The sequence below is a fragment of the Catharus ustulatus genome, chromosome 9 (genome assembly GCF_009819885.2).
Source record: "Catharus ustulatus isolate bCatUst1 chromosome 9, bCatUst1.pri.v2, whole genome shotgun sequence".
In the NCBI taxonomy this organism is placed as follows: Eukaryota; Metazoa; Chordata; class Aves; order Passeriformes; family Turdidae; genus Catharus; species Catharus ustulatus.
Genome location: NC_046229.1, coordinates 25924467 through 25951638, shown reverse-complemented (window position 1 = coordinate 25951638; position 27172 = coordinate 25924467). Strand labels below are relative to the sequence as shown.

Below are 27172 nucleotides of genomic sequence, written 5' to 3'. Positions count from 1 at the left end.
TGGTAATTTGGGGGGTTTTATTAAATAAATGTTCCTCAGGCAGCTGGGAGGTGTTTCCTTCCGCTGCCCGAGGGCAGCCTGCGGGCAGCGCTGGGGGGGAGTGTTTGCGGGAGTGACAGCGTGAAGGGGAATGGCTTCAAACTAAGGGTTAGCTCGGGTGTTCAGGATGAAGTTCTTCCATGAGGGCGGTGAGGCCCAGTCACAGGGTGCCCAGAGAAGCCGTGGCTGGCCCAGGATTCCTGGGAGTGTGCAAGGCCAGGCTGCACGGGGCAGTAATCACGTCCTTTCCGTCCCCAGCGCTCTGTGATTTCTGGGCACGCTCCGCGCTCGGGGCTGGCTCGGAGCCGCTCGGGCAGCGCCTGAGGGAGCGCGGGGGGCGGGGCACGCCGGGAGCTGCGCTGTGCCGGGGCGCGGAGCATGCCGGGAGCTGTGGTTCCCCACCCTTTGTCCACGTCGACCCTGGCGTTACGCGTTCCGTGGCGGCGCACGTGACCCCCGCGCCGCGCCTCCCCATTGGTTCGGCGGCGCGCGCTGGGGGGGCGGTGCCGGAAGCGGCGGTGGCGCGAGGCTGTTTCCTTGGCTACGCCCCCGCGGGCGCGCGCGGAGGGGCAGGGCCGGGCCCTTCCTGCCCCGGGAGCCGCGGGAGCGGCTATGGGCCCGCAGCGGGACTAGCGGGCACCCGGCCGGCCGCCATGGCCCTCAGCGGAGCTCCGGGCTGCCGCGCCGGGGAGCGGGGGCCCCGCTGGAGGAGGCCCTGGAAGCTCCTGGCCCTTGGCCTGCTCTCCGCCTCCTCCGTGCTGGCGGCTGCCCCGGGCGCCGGGGCCATGAGCAGGGAGGAGAAGCGCCGGCTGGGGTGAGCGCAGGGACGGCAGGAGGGTGGGAGGGAAGGGCGGCCAGGCGGGTCCCCAGTGCTGGGCAGGGGGTGTGCGCTGCCCCCGGCGCTGGGCTGGGCTGGGCGGCTGCGGGCGTAGAGCTTCGGGACGGCGAACCCTGTCCCTCCCTGTCCCCCAACACTCCGGGACACGCATGGCATCGGTGCCCAGCCCTGTTGGAGCTGCGTGCGCCGGACCCCCGCGGGTGCTTTGGGCCAGGTCACCCGGCCCTGGGGGACACACGGCCCCTTCCCCGCTGTGGGATCAACCTGACTCGTAAGTCGCCAGTGGTTGCGAGCTCGCCTTGGAAGTTTCAACCAGGGCTTACATGGAGCTAGGGGTGAAAGTAATCCGGGGTAAGTCTGAATCCCCACTCCTGGTTTAGTTATGGCCGTGCCTGTGCGAGAGTGCGGCAGTCATAAAAAAGGTAAATGTTTACGTGTGTTCTGCCTAGTTCCTGTATTAACCTGAACTGCTGCGGTCCCCCGTGCATGTATGTGTAAGAGGCTGATTCTTTTATTGTAGTTTTTAGTTGAAGGTAAATATTACAACGTATGTAGAAATGCATTTTCCTGCATGGAGTGGGATTTCTTTAAACAAATTTGCACTCAAGCGTATTTTGCCTTGATATGTTACTGAGGCAGTTTCATCGTCCCCATCCCGGTGGTAAGTTGTACAGAACAGTAATGCCAAAAGTCTGCTGGAGAAACAGTGGGGATCCTCTCAGAGTTGTTAATCACGGAGTTGTTAAGGTTGGAAAAAGCCTCCAAGATCATCGAGTCCAGCTGTCGGGTATAAGTTGATATTTAACTCCAGTGTTTACAGTTACTGGGGTGTTCTGTCGTGGCTTCTCAGGATAATTTGTGTGCACAATCTTTTATAATTGTTCTTCATGAGGCTACACAAGGAATTGAAATTTCATTCCCCAATTTGTTTTAAGATTTTTGCAATGCACTTAAAATACCGTGTGATGTCCCAGGTATGTGCAGGCCATGTCCTGCTGTGGTTGGTGTTTTCCTGTAAATGTAAGTTTTAAGCAGTTTTCTGTGTGCTGCATCACCCAGCAGCTTTGTGTGTTTATCTGGGGTTTTACCTGTGCAGCCTGGGAGGCACCTGGGAGAAGCACCATCCTCTGCTCTTTTGATGCTTTAATGTACTTGATGAGTTAAACTACTTCTTGAATTTCCAAGTCATTTAACTAAATTGGATAGTTACAATATAATTGTGGTGTTCTTGGCTCTTTTATGTTCGGCCTTATCAGCTGAGATTGTGATTTATGTTGATGGTAGAAATTAGCATCCTTTTTTTCCTTGCAGAGTTCTTCAGTGAAACAGTTAGGAGTGATCAGAAGTAGTGCTGTGTCTTTAAAAAAGTTGGTTTTTTTGGGATTTTATATATGCATTTTTGTATATAAGCAAAAATATAAGCATTTTTGTCCTTTCAAACACGTGAAATAAATGTAAGAGTTTTCTTTAGTATTTGCTTGCCAAGAGGTCCCCAAATAATTTAATGTTAGGTGAAGAAAGAGTCTTTCCTTTCTGGAGTAGACAAGAGTAGCTGAATCAAGAAAAACTATGATTCTGTATTTCACTTACTTGAGTAGAATATATTAGTAGAGGACCTGTGCGTCAGATAGCACAGTGTGATACATGTGAGATGGTGTATTAAAGGCCTTTGGGAGACAGACCACTAATGCTTTTTCTTTTTTCTCTTTTAGAAATCAAGTGCTTGAAATGTTTGATCATGCATATAGCAATTATATGGTAAGTTGAATACTTGTTTGATGTTTTCAGAGGAGTTGTTGCTGACGTGGGGGAGAAAACAACCTACAGTACATGATGTTCTATAGAAATATCCAGGAAGGAGGGGTGAAAACAGAGCTAAGATAAATAAGAGCACCTGTAAAGCCTTTAAAAAGACCATAGCAAATAGTACTTTCAGGAGGGTTGTGATAGCTTTTTGAGTGGTACTGAGAATTGCTTGTGGTAACTCATCTGTGCCTGATCTTTCCCAAACCAGTTTATCTCATGTCAGGCTATCAGCAGTTGAGTATTTGGTTTGAAATTCCAGGAAAAGGAAGCTTGAGCTGTAGGACACTGTAGGCATCAGATTCTAGAGAACACAAATACATCTTCTTTATTTTGTAGGTAAAAATGACATTTAAATTTTTTCAGTGCAGTTTGGACATTCTTCTACAAACTGTTTGTAGAAGAGAAGGGGGCTCTGGTGCCATATCCAGGAATTCCAGATAATCTGTCATACTGTCATATGACCATAGGCCATCCTGGCTGTGGTTTCTTTTGCTCTGACTTGTGATTCCTGTGCGGGTGTCCTCCCTTTCTGGATCTCTGAGCCATTCCACACACTCTGGTCTGGCTCGGTTTAGAAAAGCGTGAGAATAAATAGTTACTTGGAATGGACTTCCTCAAGTAATAATTGCTTTCAAATATTCTATAAGTAATACACTTCTGAGGAGACAGTGTTGATGTGGCTAAGATAAATATAAAAGATTAATTCCTATTGGCTTGATATGGACATTCTTGCACATTCTCTGTGGCTGTTGCAGAAACCCCTCTGAAATTGCATCAGTTCCTGCAGCACAAACTACTGTTTCCTCCCAGCATTTTGCCACATGTCCCAAGTTCTGTGTTATGGTTTAAACTTTAATGTGTAATTCAAGCTTAAAATCTTAGGAGTTATAACTTTATACAGCATGGGAAAGATACAGGACTGTAGATTGGACAGAAAACCAAGCAAGAGGATTTTCAAAGGGGTGCAGCTTCTCCTTTTAACTTAAGCTCTGTACTTTTGAAACCTTTAGCAGTTAAACATCAGGCTTTTGGTTGTAATTTTTGTAATCTAGTTCCATGAAAAACACTTGGCTTGGATTTCCTCAATGGAATACTTATGTATTTGACAAAACTGGATAAATATTACAAGGATCTGTGCTTCTACTATTCAATGTGTGATAAATTGGCAACTGGTAGGGGTCTTGCCACATCTGAAGGAAGAAAATTTTGTTTGAAGGAGAGGAAAAACTTCAGCTATCCTGGAAACTTTGAAGCCCAAAGGATATTTATATGCCACGTATGCTGGAGCACTAAACAAACAGAGAAATGTGACTTGCTTGTTTAAAGCTGAAGAAAAGATTAGAGTATCAGATTTGAGTCTGACAGCAGGAGAATGAAGTGCTTTTGCAGGTGTTTTTGAAACAGCCAGCTGAAAAGTTTAGATTTTCTGTTTCTATTAATACATATTTTAGACATGCGTGTTTAGAAGACTGAAAATTCATGTTTGATTGCAAGGGAAATCCCCTTGCCTTTTTTTATTTTTTGAGTTGTTTACAGAAGCTTTGAGGAAAAGCTGCTGGTTTTTTTTCAGTCTTCAACAGTATTTGTAATAATGGGGATATTTTTCTTCTTGGCTGTTAGGACATGTGAAAATGTCAGTCACTTGAGGCCAGTGAGAAGTTGGGAAATAACTCAATCCAGTAGCTGCTTATTCTCTGCTGCAGGCAGAGAATAAGTGAACTTTGGTTTTCAAAATGCTTCTAGTTCTTTATTTATAAAGCTAAAAGTTGATTTTTCCAGATTTTTTATCACTTCTCTTATCCAAAATTTAAGCCAGAGATCTCAGCTTTGACATTGCTTTTTTTGTGTACTTCTTTAATCTGTTTTTCTGAATGCTTTGCAGAGATACTCAGAAACATCTGAGCTGTATTAAAATGATCTAGATTCTGCCTTCTGTAGTTAAACTTGAGGAGAACAAAGAGTTGAGCAAAGACCAAAACACTCAGGAGGGTGGTATACAGGAAAACAAACCATCAGTTTCAAAAGAAGTTGTAAGATCTGTTTATTTATAGAGGAATGTTCCTTTTTTATTTTTATCTCATGCTTGAATACTGATTATTTTTGTACCATATATTTGGAAATATTTTGAATGTGTTTACTTGCAATTTTAGTGCAGCAATTGAAGGTTTTTATCCTCCCACATGTTAATTCTCCACTAAAAGTCAAATTGGAGACCTCAGTACAGCAGCCAGTTTCCTGCAGAAATCAAGAGAAAAGCTGCATCCCAAACCACTTGTGTTGAGCTTCTGAGGAAGTAATTTCGTGTTTGTTGGAATTAGATCTATTTAAGATTCATCACAGCTGATGTCAGTATTATATTTGTTATATTAGTGTCATTTATATTTGTAAAAGGCTCAGTCTTGTTAGAGGTTTTATGTCTTATGTAGTACTTCACCAATTTTTTTGTTTGAACTTCCGAGTTCTCTTACCTGTCACTGACTGTCACCCTCAGCCAGGTGAGTTCACTGTGCACAGTCCAGTGAAGGGCCATCAAGGTGGTGGAGGGGCTGGAGCCTCTTTCCTGTAAAGAAAGGCTGAGGGAGCTGGGGATGTTCAGCCTGGAGAAGGGAAAGCTCCAGGGAGTTTAACAAGGGAGAGAGCTGGGGCTGGTCAGCCTGGAGAAGGGAAGGCTCAGGGGAATTTAACAAGGGAGAGAACTGGGGCTGGTCAGCCTGGAGAAGGGAAAGCTCCAGGGAGTTTAACAAGGGAGAGAGCTGGGGCTGTTCGGCCTGGAGAAGGGAAGGCTGCAGGGAATTTAACAAGGGAGAGAGCTGGGGCTGGTCAGCCTGGAGAAGGGAAGGCTCAGGGGAATTTAACAAGGGAGGCTGCCAAGAAGACAGAGCCAGGCTCTTCCCATCAGTGTTCAGAGGAAATGGGCACAAACTGAACCACGGGGTGGGGGGTTCCCTCTGAACATGAGAAAACACTTTTTTTCTGCGGAGTTGACCAAGTACTGGCATGGTGCCCAGACAGGCTGTGGAGATGCTCAGGAGTTGTCTGGACATGGTACTGGGCAGCTGGGTCTGGGTGGCCCTGCTCAAGTAGAGGGCTTGGACAAGATGAACTCCAGAGGTCCCTTCCCACCTGCAAGCCTGTGTGATGCAGTTCTTGTGAAAAGCAGCATGGTGAGGATGCCTCTCACACGCTCCCAGGAGCGGCTGTGAGCACTGTCACTGATTCCTGCTTTGTTCCCAACAGGAGCACGCGTATCCAGCTGATGAGCTCATGCCTTTAACTTGCCGTGGACGAGTGCGGGGTCAGGAGCCAAGTCGAGGAGATGTGGATGATGCCTTGGGAAAGTTAGTGTCTGAGATGGTGGCTGTAAACATCTAGAAGTACAATTGGCAGCCCATAAAACTTGTTTGTTCAGTTTGTTCAGAAACTTACACTTGTAAGAAGTATTTTTATTACTATGAAGTTAATTGATGTCAAATTGTGCCTTAATGAAAAGAGAATTGATCAGTGAAAGAGATGCAAAGAAAAATTTTTAAACCATTCTGCAAATATTTTGGATAGGGAGACCTTCTAAGTGTGGGCTGACATGGTATTAGTAGTACAGGTTAGAAGGGTTAATGATCAGCTGAACAGAACAATAAACTCTTATCCATGATGCTGGCTTAATAAGTGCTTTTTCTAAGTAGAAAGTTTTCTGAAAACAAGCAGTCAAATGATTATCATGTGTACGATAGCCTGAGGCTTTACCAAAGTTTAAAACATTATTTCAGACATGGAAACATTTTCTAGTTTTTCTTTTAAGGGAGTACAAAGTAGTACAAATTGTACTGATAGTACAAAATACTGATAATTTGGCTAGCAAAATGTAGATTAAAGGACTGGTGTTTTCTATGTTAAATGGAATAATCAAAGGCAAAGTTGACCTGGTCTAAATGTGTTTGTGATTGATACCTTTGAATATGTGCACTTTATAGATCAAATTCTATTAATGACAAATAGCTAATTTTTTTAATATAACTTTTTAATGTCTCTAAGCTCAATAGTGTTAATAACAGTTGAAATCCTTCTCTTAAATATTGCTTCTAATTGTCTCTGGGATATTGAGCATGTTGTTTTGGCTATGTTTTGTTATGTACAAATGTTCTTTAGCCTAGAGATTTCTGTTTAATCCTGCTGTCTTGGAGGTATTCAAAGATACAGCTGATGAAAAGTGTTAAGAAAATGTGTTTTTAATACTGGCCATGCTTTTCTTTTTAATGACCTTTTTAAAAGTAACATACTAGCATTTGAGTAAAAATACCTTTTAGCCCTTAGATGCGTTAAATTACTGTATTTGTTTATTGTTTTTCTGTATACAGGCTTTATCCTGTACCTTATAGTTAGTTACATTATTATGGAGAAGATTTCTTACCTTTTTCTTGCCAGCTGCCTCATCAGTTGTGTTCTCTGCCAGTCTTTACAATCACAAAATGACAGGGTGATGCAGCTGAGTTGGTTCTGTTTCCCTGGAGAACTTAGGAACCTTCCATATAGATGTGAAATGCATCATTTCCCTCCTTTTGTATGGAAGAAGTTGTGCATTTATTAGGCAGTTGTGCATAGTCATTAATTAATTTGTCTGCTGTAAAACAGCTCTCACAGAATGCTCTTCTGTCTTTACAAATTAAAGAGAATTATAATATAGGAACACTTAATTCGAATTTTAGTTGTCACATGTTACCTAAAAGGTCTCACCATTGGGCACTTACAGAAATCCTTGGTGTGTGCTCTTCAGTAGGCATTGTTTACTCTTCCAGAGTGCTCAGTTCTAACACCATCATGTTCTGTCAATTCTGTGTTCTGGGTGTGTCTTAGCAGAGGAACAGTGCTTGGAATTAGACATATTTAGGATATAAATATGGATACAATTCCTGGGATGGGGAAAGGTCCCCTCAGTTTGGGATAGAACAGCCCTGGAGAAAACCTCTGATCCTCCTTAGGATATTCCTGTTTCAGACAGTGTGGAGCTGACTTGATGCTCGCTTTTCACAGGATAATCACAGAATCCCAACCTGGTTTGGGTTGGAAGGGACCTTAAAACCCATCCAATGCCACCCCCAACCAACCTGGCCTTGGACACTGCTAAAATATTATTTATTTTAGAGTCAATAAAGTAGTTCTTTATTTTAAGTCTACCACTTGCTAGTGTTGGAACAGTTTCTGGTAGGACAAATTTAGCTTGGAATGGCTTTTGATCTCAACATTTTTCCTTTTTTTTGGAAAAACAAGTGAAACAGAGGCTGGAAAAAGACTTAAACTTTTATGCTGGCTTTCTTAATAGATTTGATTGGAGACAAGAAATAAAAATCAAATTTGTGTACCAGAAGTTAGAAAGCTTTACAGTAAATAAATGTATCTGTAATAGTTTCTTTGTCAGCTCCTGTTCTGGTCACTAGCAAGGGAGAGAAACTAATTAATTTTTTGTAGCTGGTGGACTGTGAGAATTTATTTTCTTCCCTGCTATCAGTTATTATTAAAAATTGCTTAATTTCTACACATACAGATCTAGAGTAAATATGTTTTAAATTTTCTTTCATAGGTTTTCACTGACCTTAATTGATACCTTGGACACTCTTGTGGTAAGTTTAATCTGTTGATAAGCTTTGATAAAACAAAGAGATTGTCTCCTGATGCTCAGACTTACTTTTAGATTTCTTTTTCATGACCATTTATCCCTGGCTGTGCTTGAAGTGACTGTTGGTTGTGGGAATTTTGGAAGTGCTGTGAGGATGGAGTTTGGTGTTGGTTCTAATAAAACTATAGCTGTTCCTTCACATTTCATTGATACTTTTTTTTCCCTCTAATTTAACACAAAAGAGTTTGCTTTCCCTTATAGTCCAAAGCAAGAGGCTCAGTTAGTGGTGGGCACCTCTTAATAACCACTGATGTCTTTCTGCTTTTAATTGTCTGTACATATTTCTTGGGTAACTTTGTGTGCACTTAAATATCCTGTATACAAATACACTGTGGCTGCGTTAGCTACACTGGGACTGAACACCTGCTCACTGTTGTATTCCAGGTGTTAAATAAAACCAAAGAGTTTGAAGAAGCTGTAAAAAAAGTAATAAAGGATGTTAATTTAGATAATGACATAGTTGTGTCTGTCTTTGAAACCAACATAAGAGTCCTTGGGTGAGTAACTTTTGTTTTCAAAACTCCTAAAAATGTGGATTTTAGTCAGTGTCTTTAAGACAACTTTCTGTGCTGTTCCACCTATTTGAAATAGTTGTGCCTTTGTCAGTTTGCCTGAGAGGGGTTTTAAAATGCAAGGCAGGACTTGCTGCAGTGGTACTGGATCAAGCTGCCCCCCATCTCACTGCTGCAGGCACACTTTGCTCATTGGGAACCCCATGTGCATGCTGAGGGAGCAATGGGTTTGCTGAATAGAAACAGGCTTGCAAATGGCTCTGTTCAGTACTTGATTTACCAGATTTTGATACCTGAGGTCATAGATGATTTCAGCTTGGAAGGGACCTTTGGGGCTCAATTCAGGATCAGAGCATGTAATTTTAAGTTACTATATGCCATTTTAGAGATCTTGATTGCTATTCCTGTCTGATATTGATGAGTCAGTGATAAACAAGAATTGCTTCCAAAACAGTGGTAGCTAACCTTGATTTTAATGGGAATTGCATCAGCAGTCTAAAAACTAGGGGCACAGTTAGGTACATGTCATTAAAATTGTAGAGAGTTGTCTTTGCTGCTCAGATGAACATACCTTTTGAGATGTGGATAATTTCTCTTGTGTTTAGAGGTCTCCTAGGCGGGCACTCAGTGGCAATTATGCTGAAAGAAAAAGGTGAATATATGCAGTGGTACAATGGTGAACTCCTGCACATGGCAAAGGAACTGGGCTACAAGCTTTTACCTGCTTTTAACACCACTAGTGGTCTCCCTTATCCAAGAGTAAGTTCTGTTTCTGTAATACAGGATTACTGCTGTAATGAAGACTTCTGTTGTTTTGATTTTATGTTGTCTGTTTCCAAAATTATTTCTATATTAAGTGGACAGAAAATGGAAAGCTGATAAATTGCAAGTACTCTCAGGAGTCAGGAGTACTGAGATATTTATGAAACTAAATTTCCAGGAGCACTTGTGATGTTCTGAGTTCCTGATTTGTTGCTAAAAAAATTGCTCAGATTAGGTTTTTATTCAAATGCCTAGTGAACGAGGCAACAGGCTCTTGTTGCCGAGGGTTGAGATTTTGAGTATTTGTGGATGGTTCTCTGTGCATGTCTAAGTTGACAGAGCAAACCCAAAGGGATCTGGGGTTTTTTTGTGTTTAGAAAGAGCATAGATGATATACTTGCTATACAATCATAGGAGTGTGAATTATTTCAGCAAGAAAAAATAAAGATGCTAATCTCTGTTTTTCTCTAGGTTAATTTAAAATTTGGTGTAAGACATCCAGAAGCACGAACAGGAACAGAAAGTGATACCTGTACAGCTTGTGCTGGTACCTTGATCCTTGAGTTTGCAGCTTTAAGCAGATTCACAGGAACATCTATATTTGAGGTTTGTTTTCCACAATACCTTATTTTTTACCTTAGGTCTTTAGCATTCTGTTTGCATTTTGTAATTTTGGAAAAACAATTCTGCATTCATGGAAGGGCTGTCTTAGCTGTGCTGCACAAAAAACATTTGTGTATGTTGAGATTTGTAGTGTTTGTGGGCTTTCTTTTAAGGTTTGATTTTTTTTTTTTTAATAATTTTTTAAATCACAGGAAATAATTTGGTGGAAAATAGAGTAATACAGAAGTAAACAAGATAAACATTCTGAAGATTAGAAGGAGTTCTGAAATTGTTAGACACGAAACATCTATTCATTTCCTAGCATCTTAATTGAAAAAGCCAGAAGAATCACAGTTTAGTGTGTGAGTTTCCCTAATTCCCTGTTACTGTTGTTGCAGGAATATGCCCGGAAGGCGCTGGATTTTATCTGGGAGAAGAGGCAGCGCAGCAGCAACTTAGTGGGGGTCACCATTAACATCCACACCGGAGACTGGGTCCGCAAAGGTGGGCTCTGAAATCTCACATAGCCCCAGCAGGCTTACCTGCACTGCTGGAAGATATTAATGGGATAGGCAGTGGAGGAACCTGCTGCCTCAAAACCTGCCTCTACTCTGAGAGAGCAAAGCCCTCTCTGGTAGAGAAACTGGTTTTAGTCATGGCAAAGTGTTCCCTGATCCTCTGTAACACCGAGAGGGAAATGCCTTGGGGTGAATTTTCAGAGACTTTGCTATAAATACATGGGGAAAATATAAATAGAACAGAAGAAGTGATGTTCTGTGAAATAAGTGTCTTCAATGCATGTCTGTCCATGTTGTGTGCACTGGTAGTGCAAAGCCTTTGGCATAGACTCACATATTGTGTCTCTGCTTCCATCTGTGCCTTAATTCCAGTGAAAGGAGGCTTTTCCTTTCACTGGAAGAGCCTGTAAAATCTAAGTGGGAAAAAGTGGAAAATACCCATATCACTACTTCAAGTAAACCTACCTTTTTATTTTCACCTGTTCCTAGATAGTGGAGTTGGAGCAGGAATAGATTCATACTATGAATATTTATTAAAAGCCTATGTCTTGCTGGGAGATGACAGTTTCCTGGAAAGATTTAACACGGTAAGTTAGCACCTTGATCAGGTTTGTGCCTTCTGCAATACAAATTTCAGAGTAATTGTGTTGTCAGCTGTTAGCCTGAGAAGGGATCTTTAGCAGAATATCTGTGACTTCTGCTGTGTTTAGTGCCAGCTCTTTTTACTGAGGTTTTTTGCTAATCTTAGGTGATTAACTGTCACCTGAGCAGTTATTTTAACCCCATCCAGTAAAAATCAGAACGTTCTTGGCCTTTATCCATATTCCCAGTATAGGAGAAGCTGTATTTCCAGATCATCTGGGAAGGTCCAGTACTGCAAAATTTCTGTAAAAGATTGTAAGGCCCTCTTCTCCCAAGGTGTTGTACAATTTCATTCTGTCTTGGAGCAAGAAAAACATCAAAGTGTGGATCTTGCTTTGCACTGCAGATGCTTGGGCCCAGGATACATTTAAGTAATACAAGCTGAAAACCACACTTAGATTTTTTTTTTTTTTTTGTAATTAATAAATCACTGAGCAACTTGGTCAGCATCATAATTCTTTCATAAAAGTATTATTTCTTTTGAAAATAGCAATATCCATTAAAACATCTTAGATCATAAGATGATTTTTATATCATATAGCATGATTTTTTTCAGGATTGGAAGTCAGCATTGTGGCAAGTGACCTAGTGGATTTCAAAGTTCTTCTGAACCATCTGGTCCAGCTGCTGTATTTGGGTTTTTTAATGTCCTTTTTCTCCTGAGATCCATATGCTTTGGAATTCTGTTGTTCAGAGAAAGCAATTTCAGCTTTCTTTAGAGTGTGCTTTAAAATTCAGCCAAAACAATGTGCCTTAACTGGGATAGTTCCTGGTTTATCACATGGCTGCTGAATATACTTTTATGTGTGTGTATTCCTTGGAAATGTGGTGAGTTTTGCAAGTGTAACACTGTGGAGCTTTTCAATATTTACTACACTTGGTTTTAGTTTGCAAAACTAGAGATTAGATAGAGATTTGGCAGCAGCACTGCCAAATGTAGTAATGAATGGGAATGTAGTAGTCGCTTTTCCATTCAAATACAATGCCAGTCTGATGATCCATCTCTCTTTTGGGGCATGAATTGATACACAAACTCCTGCTTTTCCTGGTGTTTGACAGCACTATGATGCCATAATGAGATACATCAGCCAACCACCTCTTCTCCTTGATGTTCACATTCATAAACCAATGCTGAATGCTCGGACCTGGATGGATTCTCTGCTTGCTTTCTTCCCTGGATTGCAGGTAAGGTGTAAAACTCATGTAGAGATGGTTTTAATAACAAGGAAATTATTAACTGGGTTGAATTTATGATTTTCAAGTCAAGCTTAGTAATTTGATTTTCAGAAATACCGAGGGAACATCCCTGGAACTGTCCAAGGCCAGCCTGGTCAGGGCTTGGAGCAACCTGGGCTAGTGGGAGGTGTCCCTGCCCATGTCAGGGGGTGGTACTGGAAGGGCTTTAAGGTCCCTTCTAACCTAAACCATTCTGGGATTCCATGATTTCTGTACTTAGTCTTCCAGTAACTTCAATGCTATGATGCAGTTAATGTGCTTTTCTGGTTGTGTTGAGTGTCAGGAAAAGTATGTTAATGTAATTTGCTTCCTTCACTCCTAGTCATGAAAATACTCCACTTAAGCTGCCTTTTTGCTAATAACTGATTTTCTACTCTCTGTGCCATTGACATCTTTAAGACAAACTAAATCACATTTTCACCCCATTCTGTGTAAATGTTAGAGGTTCTTGTTCTATATAGGCAATAATTTTAATGAGTTCATTGATTTTGCTTAGAAAACTCTTTGAGTATCTGTGAATTACACTGATAGAGATTAATAATTACAATATGTAGTGACTGCTCTTTAACTGTACATGAACACAGTGTGAGTTGTGTACCTTGAGTACCTTGAGTATTATTCCTGTGCTTGGTCAATTAGTGTTACTTCTGTTTTTTAATTTTAGGTGTTGAAGGGTGATATTAGACCTGCTATTGAAACACATGAGATGCTGTATCAGGTTATAAAAAAGCATAACTTTCTTCCAGAGGTAAGGTAGTAGATTTTTGATTTTGTAAATCAAAGATTTGTGTTTTTGATTGTGTAAACTGATTCTTATCTCAATTTGAGCACAGATGCCCATTTGAAAAACCAGCAGGTATATATGTTATTAAAATCAAAGCCTCATTTCCACAACATCCTTATGTGATTTGCAGTTCTGCATGTTTGACAGCTGAGAGAATGTTCTGAAATTTTGTATAATTTCTTTGAAAGTCAGCACACAAACTTACTGCAGATGCTGCAAGTCTTTGTGCAAGTCCATTGTGCACAGAAAAGCTTGTTTGCCTGCTGAACTGTGTGTCTTTAATCTGTGATGAGCCAGGTTATATTTTAAAGCGTCTGACTCCAGGTTTAATTTTGACTTTCCCCTAGTGTAAGCTTATTTCTGTTAGAGAACATTTTAATTAACATCACATTCACCTAGTGTGGTTATTGAGCACAAAGAATGCTAAGCACTGGAATGATTGTTTTTTTTTTTTGGAGGGCTTTTAAAATGGTGTAATTTGGCTCTTTATGGGTTTTTGGTTGGGTTTTTTTTGTGTTTTGTACTTATGGAGGAAACTTTAAAAGGTCAGGTAGTTGTATTTAAGCTGACAGCCCATCTCCTAAACAAAGACTTGGTTTAAACCTTAGTGTGAAATAGTCGTGAATATATGACAGAAGTGGCTTTTCCCAGTGCACATTAAAAGTGAATGGATAGACTAGGAAATTTTTAGATATTTCTGGCCTGTGGTATTAATTTAGAAACAGCTGCTTAACCATCTGTCAGTGTGCAGTGACACTTGACTGCACTGGAGGTGTCAGGTGGTAGGTATGTTTGAAAAAATGGTGTTTATCAAAGCTAGGCTGGTTATACAGTTAAAACAAAATTCAACTAAACCTGGGTTTGGTTTGCATTCCTGCATTTATTTTTGTCTGTTCTCTTTCATCCTCAGGCATTCACAACAGACTTCAGAGTTCACTGGGCTCAGCACCCTCTGAGGCCTGAATTTGCTGAAAGCACCTACTTCTTGTATAAGGTACAGTCACATTCATTCCTCTGACCTTTAAGCACTTCTTCTTGCACCTGGAATTTTGTTGCTGTTCTGTTTCAAAACAGCATTGAGTAGCATATCTCTAGCCTAATTTATTCACTGGATTCAGTTTAGGATATAAACAAGATGTAATGGTTATGAAATTTTTTTTGTTTAATTTCATAGGCTACAGGAGACCCCTACTACCTAGAAGTAGGAAAAACCCTCATTGAAAACTTGAACAAGTATGCCAGAGTTCCCTGTGGGTTTGCTGCAATGAAGGATGTTCGTACAGGAAGTCATGAAGACAGGTAAAGTTTGCACAATTATTTTCTAAAATGTAAAAATACAAAAAAAACAAATTGCCCTGTGTAATTGAATTAATTGATATGAGGAGCTGTCTTCAGTCTGATAACCAAGTCTTAAATTGCCCATTTGTAATTGTACTGAGCTGTAAATGCATTGAAACAATGTGTAAACTGTTTCAGTAGGGTTAGAGGGTGCTCTATAAGAATATTTTTAATTTAATAACCTTTCATTTGTCTGAGAGCAATAGATTAATTACATTCAAACTAAATATGCTTCAAATCTGTAAATTTGTCAGGAGGTTTATTTGTTTTTTCTGTAAGGCTCTTTTGTACTGAATGTGCTGAATCATTTCCCTCCAAACACAGCTTCCAAGTGGAAGGAATGCTAATGGAATTATGTCCAGCATAATAGTCATGAAGTCTTCAGAGATGGAGCACTAGGAATACTTATTTTACTGGTGTTCTGGAAATTAGGAGATCTTCCTAAAGGGCATCCCCTTTTTCTCCACAGGATGGACTCATTCTTCCTGGCTGAGATGTTTAAATATCTGTACCTGCTGTTTGCTGATAAGGAGGACATGATTTTCGACATTGAAGATTATATCTTCACTACAGAAGCTCATCTATTGCCACTCTGGCTCTCCACTACAAACCAAACCATCTCTAAAAAAAATACAGTATGTAACAGCTCCAGTCTAAATCAGTTTCTGTGGTATACTTCCTTTTATTGAGGGAAAATGGGAACAAACCAGGAAAGATCATAGTTTGAGGAAGGCACCAGTTTGAACATGTTGTTTAATAGCTACTATTTCATCATATAAATAGTGCCAGTCACAAGAGTAGGAATAATGACTGCATTCTGCACTGCTGAACCTTGAGATAAAAGATAGGAATTATTAGCAAGATTTAAAAATAAAATAGTCCCTCACTTCTGTATAAATTGGAAGATAACACAGTAGGATATTTTTGTCCCCATCTTTATTTTTTATTCTTTTTTCTAAAATCTACGTTTTTCTTGTTTGCTTTTAGCACATGAACAAATTTTGAGAGGTTTTTTGAGACATCTGTGGAGTTAATTTGACAAGATACAGCTGCAGACAGATTTGGGCTGTTTAATCACTTCAGTCCATGCAGTAGGCACCTATTGTGTAAACATGAGAACACTTGTTGGTTTATAAATTATTTAACCTTCCAAAATAACCTGGAGTAATACAGCTGTGCCATGAAGCATTATAAATTCTCTTTTCTTTTGATTTTGTGGTCAGTAAGGTGCCATAATTTGTCTGTAAGGCAATAAGAAGAAGGAAAGAGAGAGAAAATGGTGTCTGAGACACCAAGGATACAAATTCCCTGATTTGTGCCTCTGTTTTTAATGTTTTCTGAGTTTTACAATAATGCCTGGATCAGAGGAAAATGCTTATATTGTGTGTCAAGCCATGTATCCTGGAAAAAAAATCACCCTGTTGGATGGACTTTAGCATTAAGCAGTGACAAATTTTTAGTTATTTGATCTTAATGTCAAATACTGGTTATGTTTTAATGGGGCATGGGTTTGGTGTTAAATGGTCCTTCTGGGTGGAAATCCATACCCTCTCTGAAATGTTCTTTCCCTGAGAATTTCTTTCTTCTTTGAGTTTTGGAAACAGGCTGTTTTCTGAATTAAGCAAGAAGTTTACTGAAGGGTCTGAAGGAGCATTTTATGGAACTTTTGTTCCCAATATAGGAATTTAATACCTTTGAGACAGGCAGGGTTCCCACAGCTGGGGCTAAGTGCTGGCCTAACTTGGTTTGTTCTCTTGAGAACTGCAAATGTTAATGAAAGGCAATAGAGAGGATAGAATAAATTGCTCAAATGCATATTTTTAAGCTCTTTGAGTCGAAGATGCAAATGGGCATAATCCAAGTAAGAAAAACCCATTGGAAATGGTGTCAGGTGGCTGAAAGCCTGTGACGTCAAGTGTTCCTCTTCTATGGAATTTTATCTGAACAGATGGAATGTGTAAATGATTTTTAACATAAATACAGTGCTATTAAAACAAACTGTGAGAGAGATAGTGGGTACTGTCAACCCAACATCCTGTTTGTGTTTGCTCTCATAAACAAGAAAGGTCATGTCTTAGTAACAGCCCTATAGGTCTTGGGTTTTAGGGAGCCTTTAAATACTTGATTTTTCATTGGCCAGTGTTGCAACGAGGAGCAAAAGACAGGGTGAGTCTTTTCAGGTAGATGAGTACTGCATTGATTTTTATTACTTATAAAATGAGCTTTCCAGTTATCTATAGCCAGTTATTTGCTAAGCTAAGGACATGCTAAATGTGGCTCCAAACCACCAGACGTGTTCCGCATGGTTTCACATGTTACAAACCAGCAATTTGTGCAGATGTTCACTCTGCCTTCTTTCCTGAAAATAGAAATTTTTTAAATTATATAGAGATTCATCCTTGCTCATCCAGACTTGCAAGTCTGTGTGGCTTTTGAGGGGGAGAATCTTTTGTTCACATGAAAAGATGTGACATTTTTAGTAAGAATGAGCTAAAGCTTGCAGCTGGTCGCTTGCTGTAAAGCCAATATGAGGTGAAACCAGAACTACTCCCCTGACTTGTCCAGCACATAAAATACAGTCATGAGCAGGCTTGAGAAGTACTGTCTGCCAGCAGAGGATTAACTGTTTCTGCAAAAACAAATCTAAAAACTGTATATAAATTTAGTAAATGGCAAATTAGAATGGGTGCTGTATTCATCTGTCCAAGGAGTTGCAGTACACTGGCTCCCCGCTCTTGCATTCAGCTCCCACATGTCCCCAGAAGACTGATGATTTAAGTTAGGCTTATCTGTTGATGTTCCTTATATATAAAAATACAACCTGCATTTTTTTACTCTTCATTCTTCATTTTAGAGCACAGAGTACACAGAGCTGGACGACAGCAACTTTGACTGGACCTGTCCAAACACCCAGATCCTCTTCCCCAATGACCCCATGTTTGCCCAGAGCATCCGGGAGCCTCTGAAGAACGTGGTGGATAAGAGCTGTCCCAGGGGCATTTCCAGAGCGTAAGATGGACATTTCCTCTCTTTTTGTTAGCACAGGACTGAGTGGAACAGGGTCTGCTCTGCAGGGAAGGAGAAGCATGAGGTGTGCTGGAGCTGGCAGTCCTTTTAGGATGGGCCAAAGGGGTGATTCTTGGTCACAGGAAAAATAATTTTGGATTTCTCTTGCAAAAGAGAAACCAGCAAAATCCTCAGCAAAACTTTGTTTCCAGCTGAAATTAGAAGTGTTTCAAAGCAAAAGGAGCTGAATGAGCTGCGTACCTGGGCTGCAGCTCCCACTTGGAGTATTGCAGGAAGTGTCTCTCTCATTTGTAAAATTAATATCTGCAGTCTCCTGAACAATTCTGAAAGTCTTCTTTGTAGTAAGGAAATTATGCTGCCACATATAACTGCGTCTATTTTGAGGAATTTAGGGCAGTGTTAAGGCTGAGGAAGTTTCTCCTCATGACCACCTCTTCTATATTTGTGTTTCATGACTAAAACTGAGTTGAAACTGTATGTGGCAAACTGGGTTTGGTCAGTTTGCAATAATGCAGACTATTTACAAATTAGAGAGTGTATGACAGTTTTGTTATCAGTACTGGGGGGGAGAGGTTTTGCCCTATAAAAATTATTGATAATTTAGACAAATTTTTAAAAAAGGTAACTTGATTGAGAAGTTGCATTCCACTGAAGCTTGCACTCAGTGCACCAAGAATTCCAATCTTGTGATGGCAGGGATAACACTAGAGTTCTGTTTCAAAGATAATCTGGTTTTTTAAGCTTTGATCTCTGATGTCTTTTGGCAGAGAAGATAGTTTGGGAAGTGGACCAAAACCACCGTTGAGAGCCAGAGATTTCATGGCCAGTAATCCTGAGCACTTGGAGATCCTGAAGAAGATGGGAGTCAGTTTGATCCACCTGAAAGATGGACGAGTACAATTGGTGCAGCACGCAGTGCAAGTAAGACAACCTGGCAGGATTTTATATTTTAGAACTCTCAGCAAAGTCCTCCTAGCAATGACACTTAACACCTGGAGCTTCAGGAGGGACAGCCACGCTGAGGGAGGAGGCACATGAGCTGGATATTGTAGCTATATTTAGCAGGCTGATGCTTGTTAATATTTTGCATCAGCAACACTTGTAACTAATCTTCCACTAAATTAGGTAGAGGCTGCTCACATTGAAGTGATGTAACCAATAGCATCTTGGCTGAAAACACTGCTTTCAGCATGAGATGCTTCTGTCTCTTTATGAGATCTATATATTTGTGTATTTAAAATCTCCTGTTTGGTGCAGGTGCTAAACCTTTTGTGAAATGATGGATGAGTGGAAGTGAGCATCCACTCTTTGTGTTAAAGTCTTTGTAGCAGCGGTCCAAGCAAACATAACTTCAGTTTCTTTTCCTCCAAGTTCCTCAAACAATTAAGATAAAATTGTGTATTGATTCTTTTCTCTGCAGGCAGCAAGTTCCCTGGATGCTGAGGATGGCTTACGGTTCATGCAGGAAATGATCGAACTCTCCAGCCAGCAGCAGAAAGAGCAGCAGCTCCCTCCTCGTGCTGTCCAGATTGTATCCCATCCCTTCTTTGGCAGGGTGGTCTTGACTGCTGGGCCAGCCCAGTTTGGGATGGACTTGTCCAAACACAAAGCAGGGGTATGTGAGATGTGGGTGTATCTGTTCCTTTTCCTGTTGCACAAGCCTCAGCTTTACAGTACTGCTGTTGTTTGAGGGCATCCAGCTGATCCTCCAGGTAATCAGTTAATTACAGTGGTAAAAATGACAGGGCCCAGTGGTGACAATGACAGCAGTGACAGTTGTAGGGTTGGGTGGCTTACCTGTCTGTGCTCTGCTCCTGAGTCATCAGTCATGGTTTAGGATTTAAAACACATGCACAGCATGAGTTGCAAAGCAAGCTTATCCAGTCTGCAGTGCACAGCTAAGGAGATGGTGATTTGGGGGAAGTTTCCCTCCCGTGTCAGGCAGGAGCTGGCAGAAGCTTTTTAGAGTTAGAGGAAGTTGTTCTAATAAAAGCTTTTCTAGAAGGCTCTTTGTAGATGGAAGAGGGCAGTACCACAGAGGCAGGGGTTCCTATGGGAACCAGTAAAAAAACCCACATTGCAGCCCCAAAGAGGAGTTCCAGACTAGCAGTTCACAGGAGAAAAATTTCCAGGGACAGCACTTCCAGGTGTAGGCAAATCACACTGATTATAAGAATTAGGTTTTCATTCAGTCATTCTTTGCTTCTAGAGCTCCAGTTTCAGGGCACAGATTGTCTGCACTGACACAAGACAACACTAAATGCATTAGAGTGACTGAAGGAACAGAAATACTTGTGAATCTTTCAGGCATGACCATAGTGCTCCAATTCTTTCTTTATTTTTGTTTTTTCCAGACAAGAGGATTCGTTGCAACCATTAAGCCATATAATGGATGCTCAGAGATCACTAATCCTGAAGCGGTCAAAGAGAAAATTGCTTTGATGCAGAGAGGCCAGTGCATGTTTGCTGAAAAGGCTCGAAACATTCAGAAAGCTGGAGCAATAGGAGGCATTGTCATTGGTAAATACAATTCCAGGTTCTTAATTTGTGTCAATGTAACCTAATTTTACAGATTTGAAGATACAGGAAAGCTGACAAGCTTTAAGCTGAGAAGCACAGCAATTGTGCTTTCAGAAGATGAACAGATGTTTGGGGTTTGTCTGGTTCTGTGCTGACACAAATTGGGATGGGGGTTTGTCAGTGTTTTTGCAGATTAGAAGTTGTTACTTTTAAGGATTGCAGGGTGCTGTCAGTACTAACTGCTGAGGAAGAATGGGGATAGAAATGAAAAGTGGAGGAAAACACACCAGGTTGGGGTTTGTTCAGAAGTGACTGGGCAGGAGAGGCTGCTCCAAGTTCAGCTGATCTAATGGGAAGTTTCCCCTTCCTGTGGTGTGCTCTGCCTAGATGACAACGAGGGCAGCAGCAGTGACACTGCCCCTCTCTTCCAAATGGCTGGGGATGGCAAGAACACAGATGACATCACCATTCCCATGCTCTTCCTCTTCAACAAGGAAGGGAACATCATCCTGGATGCCATCCGGGAGTATGAGGCCGTGGAGGTGCTCCTTTCTGACAAAGCAAAAGACAGAGGTAAGGTTAGAGGTGATTTATATAAATCCAGCTCCATCTGTGCCATGGCACTGTGGAAAATTAACAGGAATGATTTGCACTGCATCCTAGAGGTGCTGTGGCTTTCTATTTGACACTGGAATTAGTTTTTTATTAAGCAAGCCATTATCTGAAAAATATCACTGATATCCACTCCCCCCACGGAGTAACATCCAGCAATGCTGTTCCTAAATGCCACTTAATCTTATGAGAAAATCCAGCCTTTTGGATTCCTTTTGAACCCTTTTTGTCATCAGCTGCTTTGAATTAGCATCAGGAATAGCATGTTTCCAGTGCCCTACACTGTGAACATCTCTCCCTCACCAAGATCCCCAGTAACATTCCTGGGACCCAGAAGGAGAGAGACAAGTGCTAGAAGTATTTTGCTTGTCTAAGGAGAAGTAATTAACATGAGAAATAAGGCTGCTGACCTCAGATGTTTCATAGGTGTTCTTGTATAATGCAAGGAAATTGCAAGTTAGTACATTCCCAGTTGAAATGTTTGAATGCAGCAGAAAATTCCGGATTTTCCTCTTGTGAGCTTTCGTTGTAGCACTGCTGTGTCCAAGCAAGAACAAGTAAGAACAAGTCTCTCTAGAAAATCAGCCTGTTTGCAAAGGGGATATCCCAAAGTCTTGTCTTGTTTCTTCCTAACTTAAAAATCTCTCCTGTTTACGAGTGCTCTGACAAAATGCTCAGTACAAGCTAGCTCTGCCTTTGAGAGTTTGTAATCCATATCTGCTTCTTCCCCCTCCTCGTGCTTCCGTTTGGAATCCCAGCAACAATCTTTAAAGGTAAAATGATTCCAAACTACATTATTGATAGCAGTAAGTATCCCATGTCAGCAGTGGCATGTGCAGTTAAATTCCATAAAAATCCTGTAATATCAGTGTCCTGCTTACAGCCATAACCATTAAACCCAGAGAAGTGTGCATGACTAAATTGGGCAGTTGTTGGAGCTAAGCTGGGATGTGGGAGACCTGTGTTACTTGCCTGGAGTGGGGAAGCTCTGGCTTTGGCTCTCTCAAATGCACAGTTCAGTAAACTTAGGAAACTCTGTCTGACTCTTAAGTGCTCAGATGAGGGGTCCTGGTGGATCTAGGAGTGCTTTAACATCCAGCATTAAAGTTCAGTGCATGCAGTGGATATTTGCTTAAGGCTGAAGGAGAGTAACTGGCACTGACCCACAAGTCACTCCTGAAGTTTGAGGAACCAAAATGAGCCTCAATGTATTGTTTGCTCTCATTTAAAATGTGTTTAAAAGGCTTCCCTCCTATCTCTGTAAAATACATTCCTTAGTACTTTAAATTTCCACATCACTGGAAAGTCTGCTCTTCCTTGAAGATAATAAGCCCAAGGGAAGTGACCTTAATTTTGGAATACATAATAAAATGTTGCATTCCTACTGTTTTAACTATTTTTTTCTTTTCTCCTTCCCTTTCAAAGACTTGGAAATGGAGAATATGGACCAGAAATCATCTGAAAATGATTCACACAAACCAAACTCTGAGGAATCCCCTTCAGAATCTCAGGATGCTGGAGCAGTCAGTGAGGAGCCCGAAGGAGGAGAGAGCTCTGCTGTTGGTGACCCTGATCCTTTGCCTCCTGCCAGCACAGACAGTGCCAGTGTTTCCATGGCAGATGAGGATCCCCACGCCTCTGGACCCACAGAGGCTGATGCTCCAGAGCCAGCATGTTCACCAGGGGACAGCCAGCCTCAGGAACAAAACACCCAGACAGAGGCCAATTCCAAAGCTCACTGGGATAGTAAAGTCCAGCCTATGGAATCCATATTAGCAGACTGGAATGAAGATATAGAAGCATTTGAAATGATGGAAAAGGATGAGCTATGACTTGTAATAATAACTTATTTGTTAATAAACAAATGGAGACCTCTTTGGGTAGAAGTGAGGCCCAGATATCCAAGAAAACATATTCAGTATTGGGATGAGCAACCAGGTGTCACCTGGAAAACAACATAGAATTCCAGCACAGGCTCTTTGTATGTTTTAATTTTTCCTGTTTAAAAATGGGAACGTGCAATCAAAGCATTTGTGTGGCCCCGTGGCTGGTGCTGTGCCCCAGGCAGGGACAAGCCTGACTTGTGCCTTCCAGGCTCTGAGGGGACTCCTGGGGCTCTGGGAAGCAGGAGTTGAGCAGGGTGGGGTGACAGACCAAGCCTTCCTTACAGCAGGAGGGAAATTGTTTCCAGGTGTTTGCACAGCTGGAAGCAGTCTGGCTTTGTCTGGCCTATCAGTGCTGCTCATCACTCCTTGCACCCCTTACCACGAGGAACCACATGGGCACCTGGGAGTTCTTTTCCTGCTGCCTCCAGCTGGAGGAATTGTACAAACCAAAGGCAGAGTGTGAGCAGGTCCCCTCAGGGAGGCTGGGCCAGCTGTGGGGCCACCAGGAAAAGGTGTGGGAAGGTCCTGCTGGAGGCTGAGGGGAAGCAGACAAGGCAGGTGTTGAGTCCCAGGTGTTTCCTTTGGTCTCCCAGGTGGAAAAACTCCAATCTGCTCTGAAATCTGAAAGAGTCTCTGAAAGGACACAGCTCCATCAGCTGTAACAAGACCTTTTTCTACAAGTTTGACTTCCAACAGCTTGACTCTGTTGTTCTTTTTATACACAACTTGTGTATGTGGTGTTTGAGGCAGGGAGGCTGGGGCCAGTGAGAAAGAGCAACAGTTTTGGTGGTTGGGTTGATAGTTCAGAGTCCAGAGGTGGTGTTACCCAGGCTCTGGAGTTTGTTACAGGTAAGTGGAAGTCAGAATTTGTTATCCACTTTATATTTAATTAAACTTGAGGAAGTTTAAACAACATAGAGACATTTTGACTGTGTCCAAAGAAACTGCCAAAAACTAATTAACTTGATTTATATAAACTGCTTTTAGTGAATTGTGGTTAAAAAATGGTTTTATATTAAAGACTAAATGAACACTGCCTATATGCTGCACCAGGCTAAAAATGCAGGTTTATGTTCATCATTGCAAAGGAGTAAATAAACAGGAAGCCCCACTCTGGACTGCACCTTTGATTTAGCTGGTGCAATTACACGTGCTGAATATGCAACTGTTAATTAGCACAGCCATACTCTGTATTTATACTCTGTACAGTGAGCAGAGCAATCCCAGGCAATGCTGGATCCATGTACTCAGCCACACTTGCTTTCAAAAGTCTCAGAATGCACAGGCACCTTTTGAGAGCATGGCAATCCATCTAAATATCATCCAGAACTTTATATGACAAGGGTAGGAGGGAATTCAAGGATGAATAGTGTGTAAGTGTCCTTTGAAAGAAATTAGCTCTTAAGTGGAGTTGTTGTTCCTTTGCACGAGTAACTGTGCAAAGTCTGGAGGTTTAGACTTGAAGCAGCTGGGGTTTGCAGTTGGGAATGTTTTCATTTATGGGTTTTGTTACATGAGTTCATAGAAGCATTTGACCATGGGAGCCTTGTAAGTGTCCTTGGTTCCTTGGAGCCCTGGGAGTGCCAGGACATGACCAAGTGCAGGATCAAACCATGAGGTGCAGATCAAACATTTTCGTTGATCTGTCAGTGCTCAGTGCCACAAAAGGAGCATCTTTGTTCCCATGCTTTTTGACATGGACATCTTCCTTCTTGATAGCTCTTTTGGTGGAAATAGAGTTATTTTTATATCCTAGAGGCCTCTGGTCATTACTATCTCAATATAGCAGCTAAAGGTTTTCTTTTTTTACTTGCAGATTTAGGTGTAGGTGTCAAATTGTATTAAAAGGTTAACTTTCCTTGCCATCACCAGCTCATTTTTAGTAACTGCTTTCTCCACCTGTTAGTAGAGCAGCAGGCATTACCTTTCAGGGATCCCAAACTCCATGTGGATTTAGGGGGCAGCATTTTGGTGGTGGCCTACCTCAGATAACTGTTGCCTCCTTCCTTTTGAAGTGGTTTTTGTTTCATTTGGTTCTGCTTCACCTTTGAAACCATCACGAGAGCCATAGCTTTGTTTACAGAACTGAATCAGACAAGGTTGACCTTTTGGGAAATAGGATTAAATTGGGGGGACAGTTTTTATTCAGGTTACTTTCACTTTGTATTTCCTCATGAGGACATAGGCTTTAGTTTAACCTGTTCATATCATTCTGGAAGGAATTCAGTTTTCTGTTACTATCATCTTAAAAAGCAAAAAGAATGTATTCATCAAAAAGAAAAACTCTTTTGGAAAGGGGCAGAGAGTGTTCTTCCAAATGTTTGGAAGTCTGCTCCCTGCATATGGAATATTGCTCCTAGATCATAAATCAGGAATCACCCTTTGTGTATAGCATTGTACATTTCTTTGTATGGTATTGAACACTGAAGAATTCAGGAATCACAGCTGCAACTAGCACTTACTCCATGCCATGTAATTCAGATCAGCCAATTAATTTGTCATTTGATCTTACAGGAATCTTCTTAATTGTTTACATTTATTGTTTCTTAATGAAGTTTGAGAATGTGCCCAGCTCTGGTTCTCCTCCTGCCAGTGTTCCCTGCGTAGGCAGCAGTGAGTGTGAGAGGTGAAAAACAGGACATCTTATGCAACAGGCATCTGTCAGAACATAGAGACAAACCATTCTGTGAATGAAAATTGTATGTGCAGATTTTATAAGATTTTTGGTTTGTTTTTTTTTTTTTTTTAGCCAGACCAATTTACAGCCGTATATTTTCTTATGGAAGATGTCTAATAACAGGTGCTGTAACACTGTTGTTGGGTTTTACTCTCTGGTGGTAAGTGTACACAACATTCTTAAGGGCAACTATGTACTGTGATGTAAAAGTCTGGGCTAAAATGTATATAATCCGTGTACATAATTGTGTACTTGATTATAACTGCTGATTGTAAAGATTTAATAAAATGTAAATATTCTGGTCAGGCTGTGCTGAACTGATGCTCGTTTCTGCATTGCTGCTGGCTGTCATTTTCAGCAAGGCAGTCACACCAATCCTTCCTTGGCAACCTTGGTGCTAGAGCAGGTTCGTGGTGCCACCCTGGAGAAGCCTGGGATTTGTTCCCTGGGAATTGGCTGAACCCAGAGGTATTGTAATAACCAAAGCAGACTAGAACTGAAACTGGACAGCCTTTAAACAACCAGACCTAATTGGACTCTTTCAACCTCTCTGCTCTATGACTTGGACATTATTGTTTTATTTTTAAAATCTAGAATCCAGACCCTAAAAGTTCATTTTGACTACTGTACTTATTTTATTTAGAGTGAAAAAAACAGGTCTCACTTGGGCCTGATGAGGGGTGTATCCCTCATCCTTCCTCTGTTACAAACTCTCCTCCACCACCCCTGATCCTGTAAATTTTTCCTCTCTGAAAATTAGGATTAAGAAAGTGAGGATTAGGATGCAGGAGCCCTGACTTCAAATCCTTGTTCAAGTGCTGAGCAGTGTTTGAGATGAAGTAGAAACCAGTTCCAACCTTTCTAGGGAAATGCTAAATTCCTTCAACCTACTGTTTCCTATGTTCTGGGAACATCAGGATTTAGGGGCTGGAGTGTTTTGGAGCAAAGGCCTTTCTGCCTCCTTCGAGGAACAAGGGACACTCTGGAAATGTTGTACACCCAGTTCAGGAGTTGTCAGAGGTGCAGGCAGAGGGATGTGATTGCTTCAAAGGCAAAAATGAGACAGTATTGACAGCTGGGGTGGGCTGTGCCACTCCCTTTTATAAGAAATCAGGACTGTTGAGGTGTTTATTTCGGGGACTGAACTGGTTCCTGACTCCCCCAGGCTGCTCCTTGCATGGATGGATGCCTGGAGGACAAGGAAGGCACCAAGTCTTCACCCTCCTATTAAAATTATATTTATTAATTTATGCCAGTGGTTCTATTATTGAGGGCCTGTTGCTCAATTGTCACATTTCCATTTTCCATGCAGGTCACCCAAAGCTGTGACACCCTTCACCCAAAGGACTGGAGCTGCTCTGACCGAAATTCAGCTGCTGCTCATCCCATCAGTCACAGCAGCTCAAAGTTGCTGTGACAGGAGTTCCATTTTCTCCCAAAGTGCTCCATGAAAAGGTAATGTTAATAAACGTTTCCAGCTGGAATGGCGCCTATAAAACACTGTTGACCTGTGAAAGTTCACCCAGACTATGAATGCACAGCACTAGCAAATTCATCTTTCCTAATGCTTTGGTGGAGAGTGCAGAGTGAGGGGCTGGGGCCCCTTAGCCAAAATTGTGCCAAAAAGCCTGTGTGGTACTCACTGGTGGTTTTGGGGGGCAGTGGGGCCACCCTGGCATGTCTCAGATGCCCCACTGGCTGCCA

General features: G+C 41.5%; 1 protein-coding gene across 3 annotated transcripts; it reads left to right on the top strand.

The window, feature by feature from the left end:
- The first annotated feature begins 668 nt into the window (after window positions 1-668).
- On the top strand, window positions 669-25773 carry EDEM3 (ER degradation enhancing alpha-mannosidase like protein 3). Of its 3 annotated transcripts, none has more exons than XM_033067530.1 (21): window positions 669-853; window positions 2590-2635; window positions 5921-6021; window positions 8256-8295; window positions 8736-8848; window positions 9469-9622; window positions 10097-10231; window positions 10627-10732; window positions 11236-11333; window positions 12448-12573; window positions 13289-13372; window positions 14319-14402; window positions 14583-14707; window positions 15216-15381; window positions 17601-17755; window positions 18541-18694; window positions 19194-19388; window positions 20128-20293; window positions 20681-20866; window positions 21664-21678; window positions 22331-25773. In XM_033067530.1, the coding sequence occupies exons 1-21, from the start codon at window positions 693-695 to the stop codon at window positions 22735-22737; spliced, it is 2817 nt and encodes a 938-aa protein (XP_032923421.1). In that variant the 5' UTR covers window positions 669-692; the 3' UTR covers window positions 22738-25773. The 3 variants fall into 3 exon arrangements, with proteins under 3 accessions (XP_032923421.1, XP_032923420.1, XP_032923422.1); XM_033067529.1 differs by having other exon boundaries at window positions 21664-21711; XM_033067531.1 differs by lacking the exon at window positions 21664-21678.
- Window positions 25774-27172: the final 1399 nt, after the last annotated feature.

Bases quoted from the DNA above. Each gene is read 5' to 3' on its own strand.
- EDEM3 (XM_033067529.1), top strand. From the start codon at position 693: ATGGCCCTCAGCGGAGCTCCGGGCTGCCGCGCCGGGGAGCGGGGGCCC. The intron at 6,022-8,255 runs GTTAGTGTCTGA...TTTCTTTCATAG, and splicing joins GTGGATGATGCCTTGGGAAA to GTTTTCACTGACCTTAATTG. The intron at 13,373-14,318 runs GTAAGGTAGTAG...TTTCATCCTCAG, and splicing joins AGCATAACTTTCTTCCAGAG to GCATTCACAACAGACTTCAG.